Here is a 23965-nt window from a genome sequence, read left to right on the forward strand (position 1 = left end):
GAAAGATGACGGCACTCACCGGTTCCAAAAACATGAAAAGCGTCCTTTATTGGTGGGGAAGCATGCAGGGGGGTAAACAGATAGGTTCCCTTGCCGGAACCTGTCTGTTTACCCCCCTGCATGCTTCCCCACCAATAAAGGACGCTTTTCATGTTTTTGGAACCGGTGAGTGCCGTCATCTTTCTCTATGTTTATATATGGATATCCTCTGATACACATTGATTGAGCACCGCTGGGAAGACCTGCCGTGATCACCCCTGCCCCTGGAGAGTCGGGCTACGTGCTGGGCTGTCGGCGGTATCGTTGGGGCTGTGCCTGCCTGAGACTTTTCTCTATTTGATATTGAAAAGATAAAAGCATTGTCATATAAGAAGAAACTCTGATTTAGTATTTTCTTCCTGCCATCCACATCATATAATGTCCAATGTCCCATGTGGTGAGTGACTTATTTTGTGTATATAGATCTACACAACAGAATCTAAACAATTACATACAAGATTAAATATCTAACATGCTCGTAAACCCTTTAACAATCGCCTGCAGAAAATTGTAGGATATTGCATCCTCAGGATTCACTGTATCTTAGTGGGTATAAAAGGAGGGAGCTCTCTTTGCCACCCATCGGGACCCCAAAGCTATGAAATGGACTTGTCAATGATGTCACATGGAAGATGGGGGAAGATGGAACTACTGTAGCAATTTTCTGAGGCCATGCCAGAGCCATGGTTTCATAGAATATTTGTCAGTAGCAGACAGTATAATGCACTGTATTACATGAGTAGTAGGGATGGGGGATGTTAGCAGAGAAGTTGTCATGTTAGCAGACAAGAGTTGAGAGATACACTTCCTCGGCTGAATCACACATGCCCTTGGGACTCCTCCAAGTAGACATCATTACCGTACAGTAATACAGTATTTGTGTAAACAGGTTTAAAATGTCAGTGTTCCTACTTTTATAATGTGACCATATACAGTAACCAATTTGTACAGTCAAGTGACCTTATGAATGGTGATTTTATAGTTTTATACAGTGGTGTTGCTAGGGTTGTAAAAGATCCAGGGCATGGGCCACAATAAATATGTAACACTCTTACAGTAATACCCCCTCCTGTACATAACCCCCTCACATGTGGTTGTGCCAATAACAATTTTACAGATGGTGTATACAGCTACAGAAACCACAGGAAAAATCCCTACTTTTTACCTCCAGTGACTGTGGGTGACGAGTCCTCCATCTTCTCCATTAGGCATCACCACATCTTATGTTTCTCATTGTCCCTAAATCTTGGTTCCCTGGCAGTGTAATCCTGCTGCTTCCCCTAACAAACTCCCCAAATACTGTAAGGCTGCGCTCACACGTTTGTCTTGTATTTAAACAACACCAGGTGCTTGTTACCCATCACATGTGTATTACTGGAAACGCAAATTAGATCAAACCAAGGCCTGTCCTAGTGCCACGTGTGAACACGCTCCAAGAAATATGCCCATTATCCCCAGTAATATCCCCCATGCAGCCCCCCAGTAATGTCCCACACAGAGCCCCCCAGAAATGTCCCCCACAGAACCCCAGTAGTGTGCCCACACAGCCCCCCCAGTAAGTAAATTGCCCACCCAGCCTCCCCCCAGTAAGTAATGTGCCCACACAGCCCCCCCAGTAAATAATGTGCCCACAAAGCCCTCCAGTAGGTAATGTGCCCACACAGCCCTCCCAGTAAGTAATATGCCCACACAGCCCCCCAGTAAGTAATGTGCCTCACACAGCCCCCCAGTAAGCAGTGTGCCCACACAGCCCCCCTGTAAGTAATGTACCCACACAGCCCCCCAGTAAGTAATGTCCTCACACAGCCCCCTAGTAAGTAATGTGCCCGCACAGCCCCCCAGTAAGTAATGTACCCACACAGCCCCCCAGTAAGTAATGTACCCACACAGCCCCCCAGTAAGTAATGTGCCCACACAGCCCCCCAGTAAGTAATGTGCCTTACACAGCCCTCCAGTAAGTAATGTGCTCCCACAGCCCCCCAGTAAGTAATGTGCTCACACAGTCAGTGTTCCTACTTTTATAATGTGACCATATACAGTAACATGTAACCAATTTGTACAGTCAAGTGACCTTATGAATGGTGATTTTATAGTTTTATACAGTGGTGTTACTAGGGTTGTAAAAGATCTGGGGCACGGGCCACAATACATATGTAACACTCTTACAGTAATACCCCCTCCTGTACATAACCCCCTCACATGTGGTTGTGCCAATAACAACTTTACAGATGGTGTATACAGCTACAGAAACCACAGGAAAAATCCCTACTTTTTACCTCCAGTGACTGTGGGTGACGAGTCCTCCATCTTCTCCATTAGGCATCAATACATCTTATGTTTTTCATTGTCCCTAAATCTTGGTCCCCTGGCAGTGTTATCCTGCTGCTGCACCTAACAAACTCCTGCAAATACTGTGAGTCTCTGTTCACACGTTTGTCTTGTATTTAAACAACACCAGGTGCTTGTTACCCATCACATGTGTATTACTGGAAACGCAAATTAGATTAAACCAAGGCCTGTCCTAGTGCCTTGTGTGAACACGCTCCAAGAAATATGCCCATTATCCCTAGTAATATCCCCCACACAGCCACCCAGTAATGTCCCACACAGAGCCCCCAGTGATCCCCCCACAGAGCCCCAGTAGTGTGCCCACACAGCCCCCCCGGTAAGTAAATTGCCCACACAGCCTCCCCCCAGTAAGTAATGTGCCCACACAGCCCCCCCAGTAAATAATGTGCCCACAAAGCCCTCCAGTAGGTAATGTGCCTCACACAGCCCCCCAGTAAGTAATGTGCCTCACACAGCCCCCCAGTAAGTAATGTGCTCACACAGCCCCCCAGTAAGTAATATGCCTCACACAGCCCCCCAGTAAGTAATGTGCTCACACAACCCCCCAGTAAGTAATGTGCCTCACACAGCCCCCCAGTAAGTAATGTGCCTCAGACAGTCCCCCAGTAAGTAATGTGCTCACACGGCCCCCCCCCCAGTAAGTAATGTGCCTCACACAGCCCCCCAAGTAAGGAATGTCCTCACACAGCCCCCCCCCCAGTAAATGTCCTCACACAGCCCCCCACTAAGGACACAGATCATGATGAGAGAAGGGAGGATGGCCGGGCAGCGGGTCAAATATCCTGCTGCCCGAGGAGATCCAGGGCACCGGTCAAAAGATCCGGGGCGCGAACCCCAGATCTTTTGATTTGACCTAGCGACGCCCATTCCTTCAACTTGTATGCTTGAAAAAGGCTAATATTATATTAACATTATTATTTTTAACATAACTTTTTTGTGACAAGTGATTCTTCAATAGATTTCTTTAGAATTTTTTTTTTTAATTTTATATTACTCGAACTTGTTGTAAAATACTGTACCTATGCATGTTAGCTTTTTGTACACAATGGGGCAGATTTATCAAGCTGTCTGAAAGTCAGGATATTTCTAGTTGCCCATGGCAACCAATCGCAGCTCAGCTTTCATTGATTGGTTGCCATGGGCAACTGGAAATATTCTGACTTTCAGACAGCTTGATAAATCTGCCCCAGTATTTCAACAATGAATGAAATATTTGAATGAAATATTTATCATTTGTCTGAAGTCTTTGTTACTATGGTTACTTTTTTCTACGTCAGTACAGAAAAGGGAATATAAGGGGAAGTTAAAGGACAAGTTAAAACTGAAAAATTTGTTATTCTGCCCTTAAGTACAGACAGAAAAATATCATATCATCATCTTTATCTGAACTTGTCTTTTCAAACTGAATCAAAGTGTTTTTTTTATTTGCAACCTAATCAAGATTTTAACAGCTCAAGGAAAAGGTGAAGCATATCAACAAATATGCATTTCTTTGTACAATAAACTGCTCCTCTCTTATGCTGTAGGACATGCATGTCTGCAACATTTTAAAAGGAATGTGTGCAACACTGCCCAATGAGCTCTATCCATGTCCCTGATGTTTGGTTTGTTTAACCCTTAAATGACTCAGCCCTTTTTTGCTTTTGTGTTTTTTACTCTTCTCATTCCAGAAGTGATAACTTTTTTTATTTTTATGTTTACAGAGATGCATATAGACTTGTTATCTATGGGACAAATTGTACTTTTTTTTTTAGTAGTGGTGAAATCGACAAAAAAACCCACGTTTGCCGGGTTTTCTTGTGGGCACTGTTTTTACGACTTTCATTCTGCACTCCAAATGACACTTCCTTTTTATTCTTTGGGTCGCCACAATCACAGGAATACAAAATGTATATAGATTTTATAAAATTTAAAAAAAATAAAATCTTTTGTACAATCTTTTGTTATCTATGGATAGGGGGGGTTATATATATATTTTTTACTATTATTTAAGACTCTCTAGGGTACTTTGAACTTACAGGGTATGAGACTGTAGGCTGCCATGGCAACCTATCGTCACCCTCCGATTACGTCACGGGGGGGGGTCGATCAGCCATCCAAGGTGGTGGCGCCCATCGGAAGGTAAGTTAGGTGCTGCCGTCAGGCTCAACCATGGCACTTAACAGGTTAACTGCCGTGATCAGTGCCACTAGTAACAAGTAGATGTATTATGCAGAGCTCACAAGCTCTCTCCATATACCCACTGAAGCACTAGGACTTAATAGTACGTCCTGGTGTGCGTAGGGGTCAATGAATTCATCTTTGTGTTTTATTCATGATCTCCATTCCTGACGCCATTTTGTCTCTTATCACAAATCTGTGCTATGTGTTCCAGCTTACAACCTGTCTGCCCAGACAACTCTCCGTCTGACTTTGAAGGACCTAATTAAAAGTCCAGCAGGCAGCAGGTTTTTGTCAGTAACCAAGACCATTTCCTGTCACAACTAGCATTGGAACCAGAAGGGAACAAGAAGGGGGATTCTCCTGGACTTTATCTTAACCAACAGATTTTAGAGAATATCAAAATTACAGGTTGGGGGCACCTGGGTTAGTAGAGGGGCAATGATCACTCTAAACTTCAAAAGGGCAAACCTTAAAGAGTAACCATCATTTAAAAATATGTATACATGATATGTTGTAAAGCATACAATTTTAAGCCCTTTTGCAATTGGATTAGTTACCCGAATCTTGCTCCTTCCTCTTATATTCTGCCTACTTCCCCCTGTTATCAGTGACTCATCAGATGGCCGTTGCTAGGCACTTCCCGTCCACGCTGGGCTGCATGAGAATGTACATGTGGCACCCCCCTACCTGTTTTCAGCTGTTTACCTCACACCTCATAGCTGCCTTGTGCTCTCAGTAGCTCTAACTTATGTAGTAACAATTTCCATGTACACTCCCTGTCTCTACCTAACTAATATAGTAAACATCTCTCCTTCTGCAAGTACTCAATCTGTCTCATGTGCTGTGCAGAAGAAGAGTGAAGAAATCAGGTGATACCTTTTTGAGACTAACTGAGTATATTTGATGGTGAGCTTTCGAGAATACTAGTTCTCTTCGTCAGACATGATTATGCATGAAACAGAAAATTCACTGCATTTTATACACACTAGGCAGTGATCATCAATGGATATTAAAAAAAACTTTAAAACAACAGATTGATAAATGCAGGGAAATCTTATTTACGGTAGGACAGCAATAAAAACATTAAAATCCTGTGAGGCAACAAGAGAGCCCTGGCTGTTATCTGCTTGTGGCCTCCAGGTCAGAGATAGGAGGTCATGAAGCTGGCATGAATGTTAAGACCACTTTGTAAGGTGTTGAATCTCCTCATTAATTTATACTCCCATTCTTTCCTTTCCCTCTGTGTCTTAAAATGTCCCATTAAAATAGTAATCTGCAAGTATTCCATAGTGTGGTCCTCTCTGGAGAAATGCGCAGCCACTGGGAGATCTTTCCTTTCATTTTTAATGTCAGATCGGTGCGATTTGATGTGCTGATGGAGTCTCTGACCTGTTTCCCCAACATAAAGGCCCGTGGTTGGACACTGTTGACACATAATAAGGTAGACCACATAAAAAAGACCTGCACGCAAAGGTCCCCTTGATCTTATGTACCTGCTGTGATTGGGGTACAGGCACCTGGTCACCTGTGCGGATGTGCTGGCACATTTTACACCATATATACATTTACATGGATGGATAGATGGTTAGATATATTAAAATAAATCCATTTAAAAAGACAACATACACAGACAAAGCCCAACATTGGTCAAATACCTAAATATACTTGATAAATAGATCACAGTAGGACTGTATATAGGTTTAGAGGTATAGTTCTCAGAACCAGTCAAGGTAGTTTCTTAAAAACAAGAATTGCACATTACCAAGAGGAATAACAGAGGACAAGGGACACATACACAGGTATATAGTGGTCACCACTCCATGCGCGTTTCGCCTCCCCTCATCAGGGGTATGTGTGTATGTAGACCTGGGTATGTGTCTTCTGTTATTCCTTTAGGTAATGTGCAATACTTGTTTGTAAGCAAATACCATGACTTATTCTGAGTATTATACCATCTATACAGGTTACTGTTATCTATTTATCATATATTATCATTTAAAAAGAACCTGTCACCTCCGACCAGCTTAAAAAAAACCTAGACAGTACCTTAGAGAACACCTCTTGTCTTCTTTAATTTATCCAGTCAAGGAGGCGTGAGATAGATGAAAGAAAGCAAGAGGAATAAAAGTTGTTTTTATCTCACAGCAGCATTGCAGATTAACTGAATTAGATGCATTGAGACAACGTTTCATGGTTATATAAATTACTATCTGGGTTTTTTTTAGCAGGTCAAGGTGACAGGTTCCATGGCATAAACTGGGACATTGTTTTTTAAAAACAAAAGCAGGTCCTTCGAAAAAAAAAACCATACCAAAGTGGTTAACTAGTATGGTAAGGCGAGCAATAAATAAGAAAGATCAGGTGTTTAAATGCCTAAAACACAGAATTATAAAGAGAAAAATAAATTCTGGCAGCAAATATAGAGACTGAAAGAAATATTACCAAGGGAAGAAAAATAATTCCAAATTAATTTTCAAGTATATAGATGATGCAAAACTAAAAATGGAGAGTGTGGGCCCTCTTAGGAATAACCTGGGGGTTATGGTGGAAGGAGATGAGGAAAGGGCCAATCTATTGAATGTCACCTTCTCAGGTGTCTTTACCAAGAAACATCCCATTATGGATGACATGATGAGGAATAATATAAATTTTCTTCTTAACGTCTACAGGAAAACACGCCCCCAAACCACTAAAATAGACAAATCACCAGGACCATATGGTACACACGCCGTGTACTACATGAATGATGTACTGTGATAAACCATTATTTTTAATATTTAAATATTTATTAAGGACAGGTTCTGTTCCACAGGATTGGCCCATATTAAATGCAGTGCCAATATACAAAAAGGGATCAAAAAGCAATCCTGGAAACTACAGACCTGTGAATTTTTCTTCAGTTATGGGGAAAATATTTGAGGGGTTTATTAGAGATGCTATCCTGGAGTATCTCACTGTATATAACCTTTGATAGAAAACAGAGGGTTAGTTATTGGGCCACAGGGCTGAATACTGCGCACCCCTTTTTAATATTTTTATTAATTACCTCATACTGGGTATATGCAGAAGTGTTTCAATATTTGCAGATGATACTGAGCTCTATAAGTAATTAATACTAATATTATAGCATTACAGAGGGGTTTGTGGAAACTGGAGGAATGGGCAGAGAAATGGCTGGTGACGTTTAATGTAGATAAATGTAAATTTATGCACTTGGACCATGAAAACAAAAAGCACATTTATGTTCTAAACAGTCAATTACTTGGTAAAACTAGAGCTGAAAAGTACTTGGGGTTATTGGTGGATCGTAAACTTAATTTTAGTGACCAGAGTCAGGCGGCCTCTGCTAAAGCAAATAAAATCATGGGATGTATCAAGAGAGGAATTGATTCTCATGAAAAGGACATAGTTTTGCCCTTATACAAATCACTGGTCAGAACACACATAGAATATTGTGTACAGTTTTGGGCACCAGTGTATAAAAAGGACATAGTAGAACTGGAACGGGTGCAGAGGAGAACAACCAAGATTATTAGGGGAATGGGGGGAACTAGAATGCAATAACATATTACAAAACTAAACTAAAGATGAGGGAAGACCTTGTTACAATAGACAAATACCAGAATGGGAAGTACAAGGATCTCTCCAAAGATCTTTTTATACCCACTAGGCATGTGGCCAGGACAAGGGGGCATCCTCTACGCCTACAGGAGAGGCGGCTCTACCATAACTATAGGCAGAGAGTCTTTACTGTAAGAGACGTGAGACTGTGGAGCTTTCTGCTGCAGGAGGTTGTTATGGCAGATTATTTGTAGATGGATGACTTTCTTGAGAGCAGAAATATCATGGGTTATGGGGAAAATACATATATTTAATTATTATAGGTTGGACTTTTATGTTATATATTTCCGCATCCAAAAATGTGAAAAATCGAAATACAAAACTGGTTAGCCACTGCGGAGAAAAAAGATCCAAATCTCCTACTTGCGCCTTTTTTTGCCATTTTGCCACATATAAAAGTTTTAATGAACATACAGCTCTGTAAATGGAAAAAAGACGTATTGGGGCAGATTTACTTACCCGGTCCATTCGCGATCCAGCGTCGCGTTGTCTGCGCTGGATTTGGGTACGGCCAGGATTTATTAAGGCAGTTCCTCCGACGTCCACCAGGTGGCCCTGCTGCGCTGAAGGTCCCTGGAACGCACTGGAATACACCGAGCCGGACTGAGTGAAGGTAAGTGCAAGCTCCGCAACAGATTTTTTTTTTAATGCGGCGGTTTTTCCGAATCAGTAGGGTTTTCGTTCGGCCACGCCCCGCCAATGCGCCACAATCCGATCGCGTGCGCCAAAATCCCGGGGCAATTCAGGGGAAATCGGCGCAAATCGGAAATATTCGGGTAACACAACGGGAAACCGCGAATCAGGCCCTTAGTAAATGACCCCCATTGCTTTTAGAAGGAGGGGAGTGAAAAACAGAAAAGCAAAAAACAAAAAAGTCTTAAAAACCATGTAAGAAAATTGCACAAATGTGTTCTTTTGTCAGTTGTACTTTATCTGGAATTTCTTTACAGCTTTTCACTGCATTGAAATGATTAAATGGTGCTGATAGGGTAGAATTAATTCAACAGTTCCAAACAATCTTCATACAGCTCTGTAAACTAATAAACTGTATATAAAAGTTATGGATTTTGGAAAGAGTAAATGAATGTAGCTCTTTCCAGAAATGGAAAGAGCTACATTGTTAAACAGTTAAGAAGGACCTTTCAGGCCTCCTGATAATGTCTATTTTGGTAATTACTTGTGATTCCCACAACATAACATTTTAGCAACATCTCTTCATAAAACTCAGTGTTGTGCTGTTCCTCAATTAAAGGTAACCTGTCATCAGGATAATTAACATTACTGGCTCCACGCATTGTTAACCCCTTACTGACATTTGAAGTAATAGTACGGCAGGGGCGGCAGTGACTTGCTGATCTATGCCATGTTATTATGTCCTGCTTCTGAATGGCGCACCTTCCCTTCAAAGCCAAGGCGTTTGCCAGTATAGCAGGTCACCACCATATATGAGGAATTGGCGGGAGAAATTGCCATTAGGTGAAAATATAAAATCCTAATGAAAAGTTACAGAAATGTATTCCAAATCTGGAAAAAAAAATATTGCATCCCTCTTTCCAAAAGGTGTGTGTGTGTCCAGGTATGTGTTTGGGTACTCTCATAAGTATAAAGTAATGGGATGGTTATTTTCAAGGAGCTATATGTTGCAGAGTGTAATATTGAAGCAGTATATTGACAATTGTATTTCAGGATATTGTATAAGAGATCTGAAAACAAGGGTTCAAGTACGCTAGAGGGCCTGAAATAATAGTAAAAAAATAAACCCTTTGCCTAGCACACATATAAGAATAAAAAAACGAAAAAAAAATCATAAACATGTTAGGCTTCCCTAATTGACACATTTCTATACACTTATCAAAATGACATTCATCCTGCCAAAAATGACATCTTAACCAGCACTATAGACTCAAGTATGAAACAGCTGTGGGTGTCAAGATATGACAAGAGATTTATTTTTATTAATGTAAAGTTTTGAGATTTTAAAGGTATTTAAAGGACATTAAAAAATATATAAATTTGTCCCGCATATAATAAACCCACAAACAGCTCTATAAACAGCAACATCAAAAAGATATGGCTTGTGGAACGAGGGGAGTGAAAATCCAAAACAGAAAAACTAGAAAAAAGCCCTTATTTCATAGGGAAGACAAGTACATGTATTAAAACAGATATGTACGGGGGGCGTGGCCAGCGGCTCATGAAGGAAGACGTGTGAGCCGTGAGCTCCTGGACCGCAGCGGCGAATAACACGGCAAACACCGGCACAAAGCAACCCCAAGCCCTCAAACAAACCCCTAAACGAAGGGGAATGTCTCCGCTATCCAGGTCAGCTAAGCGGAGGGCAAAGAAAAGCCCGGGGAAGCTATCTTCCTTCACTCCCGCTACTGCATCCCCGCAAAATGGCGCGGGCCACACCATCGCAGAAGAGCGGGAAGATCAGCTACACTCAAGTGCCACCTCATCCCCGGCAGCAGTAAGTGGAATTTACACCCCCACGCACTCACCCTCGTTCAGCTTAACGTCCTCATTCTCAGCAGACGCCACACAAGCTCCCACTGCACCTGGATGCACACAGAACAGCACTAACAGAGCAGCTAGACCCAAAACACGTGGTGAACAAAGCATGTACTCAGCGCCACATACTACTCTGCCTGAAAGCAGCAATCACAACACCTTAAACAACCCTATCTCAGAAAATGTGATGAGAGCCCTTATTGCAGATCTCAAAGCTACAATTCAAAATGAATTTCAAACTGCCTTTTCCAGCTTAAGACAAGAGATTGTAGGTTTGGGGAACAGAACAAGCCATATAGAAAACAAAATGGCGGAGATCACAGCGGCCCACAACGAGATAGTGGATGTGGCTAACTCAGTAGAAGACGAAATATCAGCTCTTAAGAGTAAAATCGCTGACATTGAGGATCGTTCCAGGAGGAACAATGTACGCCTGAGAGGCATTTCAGAAAACGTTAAAACAGAAGCTTTACGTGATTTTTTAACAGATTTCTTTGCCTGCTTACTACCCCAAGCCACAGCAAATGACCTCACAATGGACAGAGCACACCGCTTACCGAAACCAAAATCCCTACCGCAAGCAATACCAAGGGATGTCATAGTCCGGATCCATTTTTTCCACATTAAAGAAAAAATTATGGAAGCCGCACAAAATAATGCCTCTCTACCGGATAGATTTAAAAATATATCCCTTTATGCTGACTTGTCAGCTGCAACGCTTTCCAGAAGACGAGAATTTAATACCAGCACCAAAATACTACGTAACAACAACATCCCATACAAGTGGGGATTTCCTGTAAAACTCATCATTACTAAAGAAGGCTTCAAACACATTGCCAATACCCCTAAAGAAGCAGCAATAATGTGCCAAGAGTGGGAGCTCATAACAGAAGAAGACGACAGCGATACGCAGAGCAAGAGATCTTCACCCCACCACCTCAACGAGGAATGGACAACAGTCACGCATCGCAAAAGAAAGACAGTTTGATCATATGGGTGAGACATTGATATTCCATCACCTTCTAAATTTTGAGGACACTTTACCTCTTAACAAGTTTTATAACACTGAGTTACTGTTAAAGGGATTTACCCTCTTCGTTAATAGCTAGATATTACTGCTTGGGGTCTAACTCGCCACTAGGCCCACACCATGCGTTATTTTGCCTCAGAGAAACATCTTTACGTACCTCTGAGCATATATAACAGGCCGACTTTTTCCTTTCTTTTTGCTCCACTTTGTTTTTTGTTTTTCTTTTTGGCTACCTTTTTCAATAAGTTAAGGGAGAGGAGTGTCTAGATGCACTCCCATTCTGCACATGTTCATGTTCTTGTTATACTTATATGTTTTTGCCTGCTGTATTACTATACAATACATTACTCTTCACGACTCAATTCTACAAGACTAGCACACAAAATGCTAAAAATAATGAAAAAACGCATACAACTAATGCACCTACTTCTAACACAACATGGTCTTTAATGTGATATCATTGAATGTTAGGGGATTGAATTCCCCATATAAAAGATCCTTAATATGGGGTGAAGCTAAAGCACACAATACAGATATACTATGTCTCCAAGAGACGCATTTAAAAGAAATAGATTTGGTCAGATTAAAAAACAAACAATATCCTCACATCTTTTCTGCACCGGCACCGAACAAAAAAGGAGGAGTGACCATAGCAATTAAAGATACGCTTGCTTTCTCCATAATAGACAGCATAATAGACAAAAACGGTAGATATGTCATACTTATCTGTACAATTAACAACATTCTCTACACCATAGCCTCAATTTATGCCCCAAATAAAAAACAAAAGAAGTTTTTGCAAAAAGTATTAAATATTGTGGAAAAAAACAAAAAAGGATCGACTATTGTAGTTGGAGACTTTAACACAACAATTTGGCCATCAGTGGACTCTACCTCACAAAAAAGAATACCAGACACTTCATTCCTACGCTCACTCATGCACAAGCATGATTTATATGACGCATGGAGAACCCATCACCCGACAGAAAAGGATTTCACTTTCTATTCCCATCCACACAAAACGTACACAAGAATCGACTTTTATTTAGTAGATAGATACTTACTGCGTAGAATAGTAGAAGCAAAAATCCACACAATCACATGGTCCGACCACTCACCCATTACAATAAAAATCAAAGAACAATATAACAACTCACCTTACTCACTATGGAGACTGAACAATTTCGTAATGGAATTACCGTTATATAAAAATCAAACAATGACAAATATTACAGAATTTTTTAAACAAAACGATAACCAAGACTCCTCAACAAGTAACACATGGTGCGCTTTTAAAAACTACATTAAAGGACATTTCATGAGTATCTCGGCCCATAACAAAAAACAAACCAACAAAGAGATTCAAGAAATAAAGACAAAACTAGCTGACTTACACAGACTAAACAAACACACTATAACACAACAAAGGACAGAAAAAATAACCTCATTACAAAATAAACTACACGAACTAAATCTATATAAACACGAACGTGCTATCCAAAGACTTAAACTGAAACAATACTGGCAGGGAAACAAAACAAGCGCTTTACTGGCTAAACAGTTAAAATCCCAAACAGCCAAAACAAGAATTCCATATATTTCAACCACGAATAACACCAAAATAATGGATCCACAGGGAATTGCAAATGAATTCGCAAAATACTATACATCACTATATAATCTAAATAATGATCCAAATACGAAACAACCAACAATAGAAAATATAAGGCAATTTATAAAAGAAGCTAAACTACCATACATCACACAATCACAAAAAGAGGCCCTCAACTCACCAATCATGAATGAAGAAATAGATAAAGTAATCACTTCTTTAAAATTAAATAAATCTCCTGGCCCTGATGGACTCACCAATAACTTTTACAAAAAATACAGAACGTATATTTCCCCATATCTCCTCAAAATATTTAACAACATATATCACACAGGCAAATTTCCTGCAGAAATATTGGAAGCGCTAATAGTCACCCTCCCCAAACCAGGGAAACCCCCCAATACACCCCAAAACTTTCGACCCATTTCACTATTAAACACAGATTTAAAAATTTACGCAAAAATCTTAGCAAATAGAATAGTAGACATAATTCCATCATTAGTCCATAAAGACCAAGTAGGATTCGTCAAAGGAAGACAAACCTATGATGCAACACGTAGATTTATAAATTTGATCTCCTTAGCTGGTGCAAATCAAACGCCTTCTCTGCTCTTAACATTGGATGCAGAGAAGGCGTTTGACAGAGTTCAGTGGAAGTTTATGGAAGAAACACTCAAAGAATTTGGCATCCCATCCCAATTCCGAACACTTATACTAGCATTATACAATAACCCCACTGCTAGAACTTATACCTCTGGAACACTCTCAAACCCATTTAAAATATCTAATGGTACACGCCAGGGTTGCCCCCTCTCCCCTTTAATTTTTACCCTTATTATGGAACCCTTTGCTCAACACATTAGACTCTCACCACACTTAAAAGGTCTACGAATCGGCTCAACAGATCATAGAATAGGCCTTTTCGCCGATGACGTTATCATATGCCTTTCGTCGCCAGAAGATTCACTACCACACCTAACCAAGATAATCGAAAGATTTGGAACAGTTAGTTATTATAAAGTGAATGAGACCAAATCACTAATACTGAACATGGGTATACCAGATACCACACGCATTAAATTATCAAGCCAATTTCCCTATGTCTGGTCTAAAGGAGAAATCCCATATTTAGGAATCACCTTAACATACCCCATAAATAAACTAATCTCTACCAATTACAACCACTTAATAACCCAACTTCAAAAAGACATAGAAACGTTCTCTTCCTACCCAATATCCTGGCTGGGAAGAATATCAGCTACAAAAATGCTAATATTACCAAAAATTCTATACTTTTTCCGTAATTTACCCATCTATACTCCACCCTCCACAATAAAACGCCTACAACAACTACTACAAAAATTCATTTGGAAAAAACAAAAACCTAGAATTGCACTCAATACCCTATCTCTACCTAGTCATCTAGGGGGTATTAATAGTCCATGCTTACACACTTATTTCCAAGCGACTCTTTTAGATCAACTCAAATCTTGGTGGATAGAAGACTCAACAAAACATTGGGTATCCATGGAAACGAGTATGCTAAAACAAACAAATATAACACATCTAATGTGGCAAGTCGCTATTACAAACAAAATTCCTAAATGTCCATCACCTACAATAAAAACAGGACTACAAATATGGATCAGACCGTACCCCACGAGAAAACTAATTCCTTTACAATCCCATGGCAACCATACAAAAACTATTACCCAAAATAGACTTTTCAGAATGGATAACAGCAGGTATACTAACTTTGGGCCAACTCAGCACAAACAACACCTTAAACACTTTCAGAGATATAATGAATACTTACAAAATCCCTAAACATGATTTTTTTAAATACCTCAGAGAAATCTTACAAAAATTAAATTTAAACATGAGTAAGACAAACACCCTATATGGTTCCTTCTTCTCTAACAGAAACACACGTACCAAAGGTATTAGTAGAGGGTATAGAGAAATTTTAACACTCTCTCATAATTCAAAACTTCCATTCCAGATAAAGTGGGAAAAGGAACTGGGAGTAATTTATGATGAAAATGCGTGGAGGCATGCCTTAAACGTTACACCCCAAACTTCTAGTTGCACAAACCATCAAGAAACTTCAAGAAAACTGATATACAGATGGTATTTTACACCATATAGACTAGCTCTAATGTACCCATCAAGATCAAACATTTGCTGGAGATGCAACACAGAAATAGGCTCGTTACTACATATATGGTGGAATTGCAAAGAAATACAACCCCTCTGGGAACAAATTCAAACAAAAATTAAAGAAATTATACCATACTATATCCCATGGGGACCAGAAGTAGCTCTATTATCTTTAGGACTAGAAAATATACCTACTAATTACTTAACTACATTATCACACATACTTAATGCTACAAGAAACTCAATAGCCAAAAATTGGAACTCCACAACGCTTCCTTCTATTCATCAAATCCTAGCTATTGTACATAACAATTACCGTATGGAATCCTTACTAGCAAATCATAAAGAAACTAGAAAAAATTCTTCAAAGAATTGGGACAACTGGTCGAGATATGCCTCCACGCATAATATGTAAACTTACGTGCTTTGATAAACTATATATGCAATATCTTCATTGAGTCAAGTACCACACCTTTTGTAAATCAATAAGCAGGTTTTTGTTTTGTTAATACACGTTTTTAGTTCTTCTTTTTTTATATGTTCTCTTACATTATTTTCAAATAACTCAACTACTTAATATGAATGTAGCATATAAATGTGACATGTACTCTAATGTTTTAATCATCAAACAATGTATACAAATTATCCATATACATGTAATATGCTTCATGTACATCCCTTTTTATGTTTATTAAGAACAAAATCAATAAAAAGAAAGTTATAAAAAAAAATAAAAAAAAACAGATATGTACATTTGCATATTAGCACTTGCTTTACACTATCAGCATATGAAATATCATAATCTATCTAGGAATAAGCAGGAGGAATATGCTGCGTGAAAGACATAAACAAAGGGTTGAATGCAAGGAAAGTAAAAAATGACCCAGACACTAATCATTGTGTTTTGTTTCCCTTAATAATGGCTTCTCTAACCCTAAATGGTCCTTCTTTTAAAGGAGTTAAATAGATTTCAAGAGCTCTTTAACCCAAATGATGAGGCATGGAAGAGGGATGTGTGGGATCATTGCCCAGGCAATGGATATGAATAAACTGCTAATGAGCGTCAACAATCTCCAATCAGGAGCATGAAGCTGTCATTGTCCACTTCAATATGCAAAAATAAAGGAAAAACAAGTCATTGCAAATGAAATCATCTTCAGTAAATGTGAAGGTGATTACTATCTGCAGATGTTTTTCTAATATATTAAGAATAGTAATTCCGGTATAGAGAGAGGGTTTTGCTCTCTGTTCTTTATATTCCAGGGGAACTGGACTACAGGTCAGTGTGACCAGATGATAGTAGATTTCCATTAATCTAACCTATCAAAATCAAGCGTGATAAGCCAGGGACACTTAATCATAGATCCAGACACTGTGACTGTTGTAATCTTCTTATATTTGTTATCCATGGCCTCCTTCCTTCTAAAAAAAAACTTTTAAAATGATGGTAATGTGCCTGAAGGGCAAAGAGGGGGAGGGTGTTAAAAGAGCCCATCAGTACTGTCTTTTGACTGGTTTTTACAATGAGCAGAACATGTCTAGCCCTCCCCTTGCTCTCTCCCTCCTCTCTCTACCTGTATAATCTAGCAGCAGCAGGAAGTGCAGGGGAAGCTGAGATTTGCTCTGCTTATTGTAACAGCGAGTGAAAAGACATCACTAAGGGGCTCTGGAAAGACCCACCAGAGCCCTTCAGGCTTATTAGCATAATTGTAAATGTTTATTTTAGAAGGAAACAATCCATGTATAAAAAATATACAGTCATGATGCCTGGATCTATGATCTCTGGTTTATCAGGATGGGTTCTGATGATATATTTTCTATAAAATCAGTGTGGCATGCATCTTTACAGTAGAGATACAGTAACTGTTTAGTTGCAAGCTCACACCTCACTACTTCTGCGCTTGATCCAATCCCATTGCATTTCATCCCCAACCTCAGCACTGTACATATCCCTGCCCATTCTCTCCTGCTGCAGATGGTTTGTTCCCTTGGTATCCTAATACTTCTCCAACCAGATTTGTAGTGTCTATCACTGTCACACCGCCTCTTCACCCCATTCTCTCTCTGAGGGTATCCCACAAGGCTCTGTCCTGGGCCCCCTTCTCTACTCCATCTACACCTTTGACTTAGGAGCTCATTGACATATTTCAATACCACTCCTATGCAGATGACACATAGATCTATATTTCTAGCCCAGACACTTATTACAGAGTGTCTATCATGCGTATCCTCCTTCTCTTCTCATGGACAAAAAGGAACTAATAATCGTTGCACTCGACAATCTCCGTCAACTCCATAGAGATGAATGGAGCAGAATGGACATGGGAGGCTGTTTGCTCCATTCATTTTAGGGAGCGATTAGGGGTCCAACAGAGGTCCCTCTGACCCCATCGGAGCCCCCGTTCTTGCGATCTTTGGGGGTCACATCCTTTGGATAGGGCCTACCTTGTTTGGTGCGAAAACCCCTTTAGTTTCTTTCAATTGTCAGATTGAGTATGGGGAGGAAAGCTCTTTATACACAATGCCAAATGCAAGAAAAGAATGGGAGGGAAATACAGGGCAAAGAAACATTTTTCTGTAATAAAGTATATTACAAGATTTACTATTATTACCTGCCCTATTCCTTTATGTGATGTTTGTGTACTTTAAATGTTTAGTTATGATTTAAATAGCTAAGTTCATTATGTTGTGTCTTATCTGATATTGTACATTTGTTTCCATTTACAGGTTCCTTTATTGTGTCTATTCCAGTCCCTATTTACAACAAGCTTACAGAAGGCTATTGGTTTGGGCCACAGATATACTGCACTGAATCTTTTCCATCTAATGCATATAAAAAAGCTTTCATTCTGTACAACTTTCTTGTGGTATACCTGCTTCCTCTGCTTACTATTTGTATCTGCTACTCTGCCATGGTCTACCAAATGGGACGACCTTCTGTGGAGCCAGCTGATAACAGCTACCAGGTAAACCAGTTTAAACATTGTAAAATGTTACTCAACTATTAGGCAGCTTGGTAACACAGTTCATTGTGGCATCCAGTTCAATGGGTGGTAGGTAGAAGAGGGGAGATTGTTTTTTGTTTTCCCTTTTGTTGAATAACACTTTATATTACTAGGCAGCCAGTTAGGATGGGAAATGGATTGACTATGATATCCTTGTTGATTGATTGTTTTAATGCTCAATGTAATAGTTTGCATTTTCATTGATTGTTGGATCTTAACAGTTGCACAGTTAGCCACTGGAGACTTTTATCAAGCCTGTAGTTTCATATTATTGATGCAAAATGTGCAATGTAGGGCATATGTAACATATTAGGCTCAGTATTCTACCTTTTTGCAGAATTAGGACCCCATATTTTGACATTTCAAAAGAATCAAAAATTAGTGCAATTTTACTTTAGTAAAATGGAAGCATAGGAAGTGTATTCATATCTCAGGACTAATTTAAACTGCTCCAGATTTATCAAACAGATCCCAACTTTGACACACCTTTAAATAATAATAATAAATCTTTTTTCTTTCTAAAGCATGAACATATTCTGCAGTGCTTTACAATCATGGGGTATATACAAATAAAATAAGACATAACAGAACAATAACATTGGAAGATGAAAGAATAGGAATGAGGGCCTCCCTCTGAAGAGCTTACAGTCTTTGAGGATGAAGTGGTGACATAGAAGGTTTACAATGCTTGTACAATGGTCTAGCATCTTGGGCTGGATCGTCGACAATCCACTGCTGTGACAGCAAGGATTCTAAGTGAGACTCACAGGCATGTCATTCTGCGTGATCTATAATGGTTTGCCAGTAGCACACTATTATATGTCAACAGAAAATCACCATATACTCCAGTACAGTACTATTAGATCAGGTACCGTAGGGTTCAAGTACCTTAGGGGGTGTAAAATTACAGTAAAAAAAAAAAAATTTTTAATAAAAACCTAAAAGCTGAAATTGCCTCCCTTCTGTTAGAACTGGTATAAAAATAAACAAATGAAATTATAAACATGTTAGGTATTGTTGCCTCCTAAAATGCCCAATATATCACAACATAATACTGGTTATTCCTGGTTGCTCTCCGTAGTGGAAAATAGTGGCCAAATTTCCAAAACAACACTTTTTGCCATTTTGCAACCAACACACAAAATGCTGACAATGAACAGATCATCTCATTCTACAAAAAAATTACACCTAAAGAATGACACTCTGAAGGATGAAAAATGTTATTGACTTCATAATATATCAAAATGAATAATTTTTTTTTGTACAAAAGATTAAAATTTTTCAAATCTACTTAAACATAATAAAACCTTTACAAATGTATTATAACCATGATGGTATCAACCCAAAGAATAAAATGGAGGTGTCATTTGGAGTGTGAAAGCCATAAAATCAGGACCTGAAAGAAAGGTCAAAGAGGGTGTTAGCTGAGAGATAATGGGGCAGATTTACTTACCCGGTCCATTCGCGATCCAGCGGCGCGTTCTCTGCGCTGGATTCGGGTCCGGCCGGGATTTAATAAGGTAGTTCCTCCGCCGTCCACCAGGTGGCGCTGCAGCGCTGAAAAGCATCTGAACGCGCTGGAGTTCACCGGCTTGGGCTGAGTGAAGGTAAGCGCGTCCCGAGCAACACATTTTCCGTTCTTAAATGCGGGGGTTTTTACGAATACGTCGGGTTTTCGTTCTGCCACGGCCCCCGATTTGCGCCGCGCACATGCCGGCGCCGATGCGGCACAATCCGATCACGTGCGCCAAAGTCCCGGGGCAATTCAGGTACAATCGGCGCAAATCGGAAATATTCGGGTAACACGTCGGGAAACCGCGAATCGGGCCCTTAGTAAATGACCCCCAATGGGTCAATTGAGTAAAGACCAAGAGAAGATTAGAGAATGATCAGTAGTTAACAGCAGGGGCATAACTACAGAGGGTAGCAGCCAAAGCAGCTGCTACGGGACCCGCAGTATCAGGGATCACGGCCACTGGCCCTGCCACTTTAAAGAATGGAGGAGGTGCACTGGTATATGAATATTACACTGCTCATTGTACAGTATAATGTTAAGCTATAATTTTGTTAGACAGATAAGCCAGCGCCTCACATAATAAATGGGCAGGGGACGGCAGGAATATAAAACTAATAATCTCTCATATCTACTTCCTGCCATCTACTTCCCCCATGTGGTCTCAAGCTACTGGGCTGCATGAAATCATATATTGGACTCAAACACCCCCTGGGATTAGAAGATTGTGAGGATATGCATGTATTTATATGCTGTGTGTTTGTATCTGCTATATGTGTGTATATGTGTATGTGTGAAGATGCTGTATGTGTCTGTATGAGCTGCATATGTGTGTGTATATATAATCTGTATATGTGTATATATGTGTGTATGATGTCTATATACTGTATGTATGTGTATATGCTATATGTATGTATAAATGTGTATAATTGTATAAACATGTTTGGAGAAGGGGTGCCCCATACCGAAATCTACTATGGGGCCCAGCCTGTCTTAGTTATGCCTTTGGTTAACAGCACTAGATGGGTCCTGGGAGGGTCTTTTTAAATGATGGGGTTGCAACATGTTTGGAAGAGGAGGAAAAGACACAAGAAGAAGAGGTAAAAAATCTTAGAAAGGTGAGAAGTGTTTGCTTGTCAGGGGGACTGTACAAGATTTGTAGAGATGGAGTCACATATGCAGGGTATGTGGGGGTATGCTGTGTAATAGACATTCTTCCTCCATGACTGGCCCAAAGGAATACTGTGAATTGGGGTTCAAGAGGGAATGAGGCCCAGTCAGATTCAGTCAATTTTGTCTTTTAAATAGGTGGCCAGGTCTTCAGTCCCAAGACGTGTGACAAGTGTTTGGACTTTGGGAGCTAGTAATTAGTAATAACTAACTAATAATAACTAGTAATAGTTTCAAAGAGCCTTTTCTTAGATTGATGAAATAGACCTGTTTGGAGAGATGAAGGGCAGAGTTACAGGTTCTGAGCATAAATTTCTAGTGAAGAAAATCAATATCTTTTCCAGAAAAACTGAAACGAGAATAATACATTTCCTTGTGCATTTTTGAAATATATTAGTGCCTCTAATGACTGACATTACATATTTTTGATTTTCCACTCTTTGTTTTTATTTTCCTTCTAGATACAACTTCTGGCTGAGCGCTCAGAAGTTATGCGCACTAAAATTTCACGAATGGTGGCGGTTATTGTGTTGCTTTTCACTTTCTTTTGGGGTCCGATCCAGCTCTCCATACTTTTTCAAGCCTTCAGTTCTACCTTCAAACATGACTATTACACATATAAAGTAAAGATATGGGCCCATTGTATGTCCTACACTAATTCATCTATAAATCCTATTGTCTATGCCTTTATGGGTGCCAACTTCCGCAAAGCCTTTATCAAGGTGTTTCCATTCCTCTCCAAGCAACGAGTAGGAAGCACCAGGGTAGCTAATGCCAATGCCAACACAGAGATGCATTTTGTCTCCTCTGGCACTTAGGAATCTAATTGAAGAACACATCAAACACATCAGTATGATACTTCTACCAAAATGTTTGGCCATATATGATTTCTCAACAAACCTTTCTAGCAGATAGGACATAAAAAGTCCTGTAAATTAACTGAATTACTGTTCCTGGAGATCAAGGGTTTATAAGACACTTAAATCAGTCCTGTCTAACATTAAAGATAGGAACTCTCTGGAATGTCCAGAAAACCTTAGTGAAGAATCAACCTTTTGGACTCATAAACTTGTTTTCTACAGCTATTGAACAATGATCTAAAATCAGTCTTATGAAAGTGAGGGTGCAATAATTCTGAAACAGAAATAGCAGCAATGTTTTTGAAAAAGATTATTTCTAGGAATGCCTCAGTGATATTTGAAGATTTTATGGTGTTAATATACTTTATGTTAATATACTTTATGTTGGTCAGTGTAAATGTAAAATTATTTGAAATCCATCTCAGGTAAAAATCCATTTGCAGTAGAAGTGGAACTTGTTAATTTTATTATGTGTAATGATCCCTGTGTAATATATATGCCCTTAAGAAACAGTGACCACGGAAAATATCACCAGCCCATCAGTGCTTCAAATTCACAGGCCTGTTACAATGAGCAGTACATATCTCACCCAACCCCCAGTTCTCTCCCTCCTCTGCCTGTGTTATCTAGGGCAGACCTGCTCTACTCATTGTAATAGCACTGAGGGGCTCTGGAAACACCCCAAGAGTGTTTAAGGCTTTTAAGCGTAATTATAAAAGTTGATTTTAGAAGGAAGGAGGCCATGGATAAAAAATAGAAAGAAGATTACAACAGTAACAGTGCCTGGATCTATAAGTGTCCCTGGTTTATCATGCTTGATTTTAATGGTAGATTTTCTTTAACATTACTGTATGGGGGATTAGTGGGATTGCTGAATTGATCATATGCTTCATTTTGATGGTAGATTTCCTTTAAGGTGACAATAAAAGTGTCTGGAGCAGATACGTGCTTAACCCCTTCACGCTCCGTGGCGGATATATCCGCCACGGAGCTGTGAAGGTTGTATGAAGAAGGCTCACGGGCTGAGCCTTCTTCATCAGAGATGGGCTTTGCTGCATATCGCGGGTGTTACCCTTTTCTTTGCCGCCGGCAAAGTCGCCGGCGGCACTTTAAATTTGGCGGCACGTGAGCGGCGATCGGTTGCCATGGTAGCCTCAGGTCTTCGTTTGACCCGAGGATACATGGCTTCTGCACATGCATTACAATGAGCCTGTGGCTCATTGTAATGTATAGTGAGCAGAAATGCCATATACTGCGATACAGTAGTATTGCAGTATATGGCAGGAGCGATCAGACCATCCAGGGTTAATTTACCCTAGAGGGTCTAAGAAATAGTGGGAAAAAAAAAGAAAAAAAAAATAATAAAATATTAAAAGTTCAAATCACCCCCTTTCCCTAGAACTGATATAAAATATAATAAATAGTAAAAATCACAGACACATTAGGTATGGCCGCATCCCAAAATGCCCGATCTATCAAAATATAAAAACGGTTATGGCCGGCGGTGACCTCCGGAACGGCAAATGGCGCCCAAATGTCCAAAACGCAACTTTTACACCTTTTTAGATGACATAAAAAACGTAATAAAAAATGATCAAAATGTCGCACAGTCCTCAAAATGGTAGCAATGAGAACGTCGGCTCATTTTGCAAAAAATTACACCTCACCCAGCTCCATGCGCCAAAGTATGAAAAAGTTATTCGCGTCAGAAGATGTCAAAAAAAATTTTTTCTTTTTTGTACACATTGGTTTAATTTTTGAAAATGTATTAAAACGCAATAAAACCTGTATAAATGTGGTATCACCGCGATCGTACCGAACCAAAGAATAAAGTAGAGTGTGTTATTTGGAATGAAGAGTGAAAGTCGTAAAAACTGAGCCCACAAGAACATGACGCACAGTTTTTTTCAATTTTTCCACATTTGGAATTTT

At 39.7% G+C, this 23965-nt stretch overlaps 1 protein-coding gene across 1 annotated transcript in view; it reads left to right on the forward strand.

Annotated features, from left to right (window-relative positions):
- Positions 1–22789, forward strand: part of KISS1R (KISS1 receptor) — a 240970-nt gene extending 218181 nt beyond the window's left edge. The window contains exons 4-5 of the mRNA XM_072126562.1: positions 18213–18451; positions 21635–22789. Coding sequence (XP_071982663.1) covers positions 18213–18451; positions 21635–21991 — 596 coding nt within the window. The 3' untranslated portion in view covers positions 21992–22789. The remainder of the gene's footprint in view (positions 1–18212; positions 18452–21634) is intronic.
- The last annotated feature ends 1176 nt before the right edge of the window (positions 22790–23965 follow it).

This window comes from Engystomops pustulosus, chromosome 1, assembly GCF_040894005.1.
Source record: "Engystomops pustulosus chromosome 1, aEngPut4.maternal, whole genome shotgun sequence".
NCBI classification, from domain to species: domain Eukaryota; kingdom Metazoa; phylum Chordata; class Amphibia; order Anura; family Leptodactylidae; genus Engystomops; species Engystomops pustulosus.